At 42.6% G+C, this 6660-nt stretch overlaps 1 protein-coding gene across 1 annotated transcript; it reads right to left on the bottom strand.

Moving 5' to 3' along the window:
- Nucleotides 1–3068: 3068 nt before the first annotated feature.
- LOC118413648 lies at nucleotides 3069–5146 on the bottom strand. The gene is made up of 3 exons (XM_035817175.1): nucleotides 3866–5146; nucleotides 3353–3524; nucleotides 3069–3125 (listed from the first exon to the last, which is right to left on the bottom strand). Exons 1-3 carry the CDS (start codon nucleotides 4993–4995, stop codon nucleotides 3069–3071), a joined length of 1359 nt encoding a protein of 452 aa, XP_035673068.1. The 5' UTR covers nucleotides 4996–5146.
- Nucleotides 5147–6660: the final 1514 nt, after the last annotated feature.

Below are 6660 nucleotides of genomic sequence, written 5' to 3'. Positions count from 1 at the left end.
GATACATATAGCGCCCTCACATTTAAATCCTTGTTACATGGGAATACAAATGCAGAAAATAAACTAAAAGAAAAGTAGCCCCGTAATCTTGTGAAAAGAAGTACAAAACAGAAGTACCCACCAGACGTTTCATGACGACAAGTTGAGATTTGCGTCCTTAAACCTCTGTCCTCGTATATGCAAAACCGGCCTACAAACTCAACTGAAATTGCTTTCTATTTCTCGTGCACAGACACTGGTGCGCTGGTATTGAATGACAGGGAGAATGTCCCTGTAGCCTCAAGTTTGAGAAGATCTGATGTGGGTGCTCCTGTGGTGGGAAGAAAAAGGGGCGTAGGTCCGAGCTTTGGAGAACCAAGTGACGAGTGTTTACCAGATCACAGCGCATGTCCAAATACGGTTGGGTAAAACGTCACATTACCTCTGGACCAATGGGTGAGGCTTGACGATCTATTAGGGGTTTACAAACGATAACGATTAACTGAACTTGTCCCTCGGGCGATAATGAGTGTTTTGTTCATTTAGCAAACTTGTATCGTAAGATGAAGTGTTTGAGTGGACGTACGTAGTCCGGTCCAGTTGTTTGTACGACCTAAACTCGGACCACTAGAAAGAAACGCAAAATGTAGCAATAATGCGAGTAAAACAAGAGTTCGGAGACCTCATACCTCCATGAAATATTCTGATTATGCAAATGACTTGCACATCTGCATACTTCATGTCTGGTTATGTACACCTTTAACTAACTTACACAGGTCACGATGTTTACAATCCAATCATTTACTACTTGTACGTAAAATAATTATGACACTATCACATTTATTATGCAAATTAGGGAGTTATTTGCATAATTGGCATCTGCTAATCTTACACCTACCACAAAGTACAAATGTTACATATATTTGAGTCCTAAAATTGAAAACACTGTAAATATAGAATTTCCTCATTAAGTATGCAAATTAAGTCCAAATTTACATAATTTGCACTTCAATATGTACATCTCTGCCAAAGATATATGCATGCCAGATATCATGGCAATCCGTCGTTCCTATGTTCCGTTATGCTCATTGGAAGATTTTGACCAGAATGCCCCTGCAGTTCCAGAGCAAGCTGCTATGGGGTCCAAACATACATCACTTCTTCCTTACATCGCAAGCTATCTGCCACCAAAAATATCAAGACCATAGCACGTGCAGGTAAGAAGATACAAAAAAATCGAGGTTCTGCTGCAGTACCAAAGTCACACACCAGGGGGCCCAAAATCGACCGTGACCTTCGTCTTTCCAACACCTACCCGCATACCAAATATCATTACAATCTATAAAAAGGTTTCAGACTTATGCTGACCACAAATATGAGGACACACAGACACAGACAGACACACCTACACACACACGGACATACCAAAAACTATACCTCCATTTTTTCATGGAGGTAACAAGCCAAACCCTGCATCTGCTTTGAGATTAGCCTATGCATGTGATCTATCTTTTGTGAGAAGGAATGTGGTTCTACAGTTTGAAGATGATTAATAACTCCCTGTAGCTACCAGATGTCAACCGTGGCCCAGACTCAAGACTGCTAACAAGAGACATGGCACTGTGTAAGGACAGGGAGTGACCTTGTAGTGAGGTGAGACTTCTCAAACCTGTGAAACCGCGATTTGATTGTATGAATTAGATTACGGATCAGAAACGCACACTGTATAAGTTGTATCAGTAAAATATAACTATTACAAGACAGGCATACTTAACAACAGAACTTCGTGTGAGTTGATGTTGGGTTGACATCGATCGGGTGTACAGGTCTTGGTTGACAGCCTCACTTGACGTACTCTTGGTGCCCAGCCCTAAAGTTAAATCAAATGTGCTGTAACTGTTGTCCATTCCACTCTTTAAGGGAAAGGGAACATGTTCTGCTGTTTATTTACCAGTTTTTACCTATTTGATAATAACCCGTACTAGAGCTACTGTAAACACCTAAACCTAAAATAAGAACACTCCCTGGAAACAAATGACCTGTCCTGATCAAAGGCCTCCCTCTACCACGTGGCCTGCTTGTGTGTGGATGGTGATCAGCAATGAGAACAGGTCTGTTTGAACGTTGTGTTTGAAAACATGTAACGTGATCAATTGTGTTTCAACACACTGTCCTTCCAGAAGACATTCATTTCCCAATGTTCCCACAACACGGTACAAGTGTCGTATACGCTTTGCAAGACGTGTTTGGAATGAAATACGCGGTAGTTATTTGTCATGTTGTCACACAGGCACGTGTCGGCAAGACAGGTGGCAGACGGATGTAGATGGCGAGTATTATACATGGGCAGGTGTAACAGTCTAAGTCAACAGACGTCTTTTGAAAAACAATGATACATAATTTCTTCGCTCCTGACTTGTTGTTTTGTTTCTCAGAATGCCAATGTCTTATGAAACACACTGTAAAGACGCATCTGATCGTAGCATTTTATTTTCTCACAGGGCTTAGACAAAACGCTGGTCATGGTATCACCAGCCGTAAAGTAGCTTCACTAAATACCAGCAAAGTTATTTCTAGAATGATCGAAAAGTTCTCTTGAAATAGAGTTTTAAACACATTGCGTTTGAAGTCACAGTCATCTCGTGTTAGTTCACACTCCATAATTTTTGATACACAGGCTAAAACAGACAATTCCTCGTAACATTTCTGTACTGGAGTTGTTCCCTCCAACTGTCGGTTAGATGTAAGCATGCACCTTGTGCAACTTGGGAAAGATGACAATTATTCACAATTTCTTTCATACATCTAATAAAATGATCTAATACTCCCTACATGCAAATGCAACCAGAAAGCAGCTAGCAAACGTGCTAACAGTACATAACTTTCATATTCAGACAATTTCCGTATCAGCGATTTCACTAATCATTACAATCAACTTTCCTTAAAGGAATTTGCACTCAATTTAAACTTAAAGAAAATCAGTCAGTCTTGTGTTAAAAGGAATCAAACGTAAGCAGAAATCGTAAAAGTAAAGCCAGTCGTCGGTGTTCATGTCACGTGGTCGGGGTCGGGTTGGTGAGCGGTTGTCTTCAGTCCAGGGAAGGCAGGTGACGTGCACCGCGGCTCCCTATCTTCTTGACCCGTGACTGTGTAAAATATTAACAGGAATTTAAGTGCTTGGAAAGGACGACAAAGTACTATGAAGTATTCTTCATTCTAGACATTGACAGAACCATGCATTTTCTTAAAGGTAAAGTGATTGTGGTACATTAGGATGATTTCCAGTACATTAACACAATTACTTTTCTGCTGAATACCTGCAACATTTTAGTACTTTTTTTAACCAACGTAACAAAACCAGAGTGGTTCTAACCTTGTAGGCTCCCGTCTCCTTTAGATCCTTCAGGGGGAAGTGTGGAGCTTGTGGTGCCTCGGTCGGGAGCTCAGGCTGAACCCATGGGTTTCGCTTCAGCTGGGCGAGATCGCTCGGTCGTTCGTTGCGCATGTTGGTAAGCTCGATGTCTCCTTCAGAAATGCGCTGTGGCCTTCGGATAAAAGTAAGCCAGAATCAGGAACTTTTCTTTCGTTGAAGAGATTCATCAGTCACGTTTGTACATAGTTAATGGAATTTTCATCAAGCAGTGACTACTCTTTAAAGTGTGTTTACCTTTACAAAATAGTCACTGCTTGATGAAAATTCTATGAACTATTTGAACTATTCTTTGCTTTCAATGATTATGTTGGCTTTCATCAATCCGTTATTGGTTTCCTATCAACTCCTTCATTTGGAGATATGACTTTCAAATATGAATTGATATCCATTACCAAGTACCTTTTGACAGAAACGAGAGGCAAGACAACCGTAACCGTTATAACTAGTACTTACTCAATCTTGTATTTGGCTTTCTTCGATGCTTTCCACGCGATGCAAGCAACAATAATGATGGTGACCCCGAGGCAAAGGATGGTGATGAGGGCGATCTGCCATGGCGGTAGGGACTGGGACGCGCATGGCCAGGCTGAGGAGCCACAATCGCAGAGGAAGTCGTTCGGGAGGTCGATACACGTGTAGTTCTGCGGACAGGGGTTGGAGGAGCATTCGTCGAAATCGCTCTCACAGTACCTTCCGTAGTAACCGTCTCGGCATGCGCACTCATACCCACTGAAGGAGACGCTCCGCCATATGCTTGTGCAGTTGGGATCGTGGCTGGGGCCGGTGCATAGCCCGCCATGCATACAGCGATTCTCAAGGACGAAGACGTCAAATGTAAGTACGTCGGACCTTTTGCCACTCTGGTCATGAGCATACACACGAACCTGATCGTGTCCATAGAAGTCCATGTCCGGAATATAGGTGAAGCCTACAGCTACCCAGGAGTACTGCTCCGGTCGGTGAGGCATCAGGAGATTCTGCGGGTAGGGAATAAACACATCCTTCATAGTAGACTCATTGGCAAAGTTAGCTCCATCTACTACCGCGGTACGGTTGTTGGTGTTGTCATGCAGGAAGGTGATGTTTCGGAACATCTTTGAAGTGATCAAAGTGCCATTGCTTGGGTTATGAAAAACTAGGGACAAGACATCATGCGTGTCTACGTCAGCACCAAAGACGAGTACGTCGTACTTGGATTGGTCTACTCTTTGGGCTGTGTTCTCCTCCAGTGTAACTGTAACGGAATCACGTGTACTGTTTTTCTTCTCCCCGTTCTTTACTGCAAAAACGTCAGGGTTGTCTTCGAGAGCCAGGACATCAATGGAGAGCGTCTCCCTTGTGACAAGCGGCGTTTCACCATCTTCCCTGTTCTCACTCACAACAACTGTTACGTAGTCCTGACCAAAGCAGTCCTTGCATGGCCTGTAATGGAGTTTCCCACTCGGGTCAACGTCAACGTCTCCAATGAGCAACGTCTCAGTAGACCTATCTACACTGAACGTTACGTCGTCATCGTCGTCATCTATCGCTTCCAGGTACACCACTATGGGGCGGTCTTCATACGTCCACAGGTTGGGTGACATGGCGAGACGTGGTGCACTGTTTTGGAAAGACGAGTCTACGAGGGCAACGACAAAGAATGTTTCTTTTCCAAGGAAGGCGTCTCCGTACTGCGATCGTTTTGGGCGACGTAAGGTGTTAGCGTCAGATTTGATGAAGACGTTGCTGGTGTTACAAACCTAAGAAAGGAGAACAAACGATACATCGGTAACGATTGGTTACTCGTCATCTTTTGGGACGATGTTGTCAAAGAGTCGGATATCGGTTCTACCTTTTGAACTACCAATGACTTAGCTACTGTCTGTTAGATGACACATCAAATAATTATTGAATGTATAAACACTGAATGAAGGTGGTATGATCGTCAAACTACAGTATGCTTCTGGAGTTCGAGTCCTGGAGTTCCTGACTTGAAGTTTCTGTGTCCTTGGGAAAGGCACTTTCCATGACTTTCCTCAGTCCACCCGGGTGTAAAATGGGTATGGCATTGGTTGGTGAAGCGACAGGAAGAGAGGGGTGGGATACACCTTCCAATACACGCTCAAAGTGAATAACAAACCAATGCCCCTTCGGCCTCAAAAAGGCTTTAGGACTACCTCCCAATGTGCTAAGTGTCGAATATGATACACAAATCACAAACGTACACATTTATGGATTTAGGCTGACCGCTTTGTTTGTCTTTGCCAAGTGTTGCTGCATTCTGTGTACGTGTAACTATAGTAATTAGATTGTTATATCGATGGAGAAGATTTGCAATGCACTTAGTTATACATATCTCTGCCTTTCCATATTCAATACATCGCTGTGATAAAAAGAACAATACCTGTCTTCTTTAGTGTTGTAATGTGTGTGAAGACTTTTCTTTATATTAAAAACCATGCCCACACTCCGACATGGATCAATAGACTCTTCAATCGTGTTAACAACAGGCCGACATTTGTACTGTAATCGCACACAGGTTTTGCATCAAAAGATAAAAAGTGTATGATTTACATCTGGACAAGACTTTATTTCATTACTTACTCCATACACTGTCCATTACAGTTACTGTAATGTTTCTTCAGATACCGTTATTTTCCTATAATGTAAGTACCGTGTTCGCATACTCCATGTCTAGCAATGTTCCTCTGTGTTCATCTCCACACATATGACATATGTCACAAGTATGAATGTACTTTTATACTTTTCGCAACCGCATAGGTTGATCGATAGCATTCATGCAAATGAGGCCCTGTTTTTCATCATCATCCAAACACGGTGTCTTTAACTTAATAAGTCACTTTTACATTTATGCCACGAAAATGAAATCCTTATCATTCACAACGAAAAGATATTCTAGTACTTATGCCATTAATCCCGAAATTTGCACAATATATATCTGAGAATCTTCACCACTACAAAATAATTCAAAAGCATCGTACCTCCGCTTCTGTGTATTTCAAACAAAATCAATCCCTCAACTATTATAAAGATGTAGACACGACTTGTCGAGTAATGATGTTCACATACACGCACACAAACAGACGTGCTCGAATGAAAACATAAGCTTCTTGGAGAAGGTCTCTTAACGTGGAATCGCACTGAGCTGGAACGGATGTGGCGCCAACGTCAGACCAAGGATGCCATCGGCGTTTGGAGGAGAAGCGCCCTCTGGCGGCTTGAAGGTGAAGGACTGCAGCAGGGTGGTG

Source organism: Branchiostoma floridae, chromosome 4 (assembly GCF_000003815.2).
Source record: "Branchiostoma floridae strain S238N-H82 chromosome 4, Bfl_VNyyK, whole genome shotgun sequence".
Lineage (NCBI taxonomy): Eukaryota > Metazoa > Chordata > Leptocardii > Amphioxiformes > Branchiostomatidae > Branchiostoma > Branchiostoma floridae.
The sequence above is the reverse complement of the archived record's forward strand: the minus strand, read 5'-3'. Positions and strand labels throughout refer to the sequence as shown.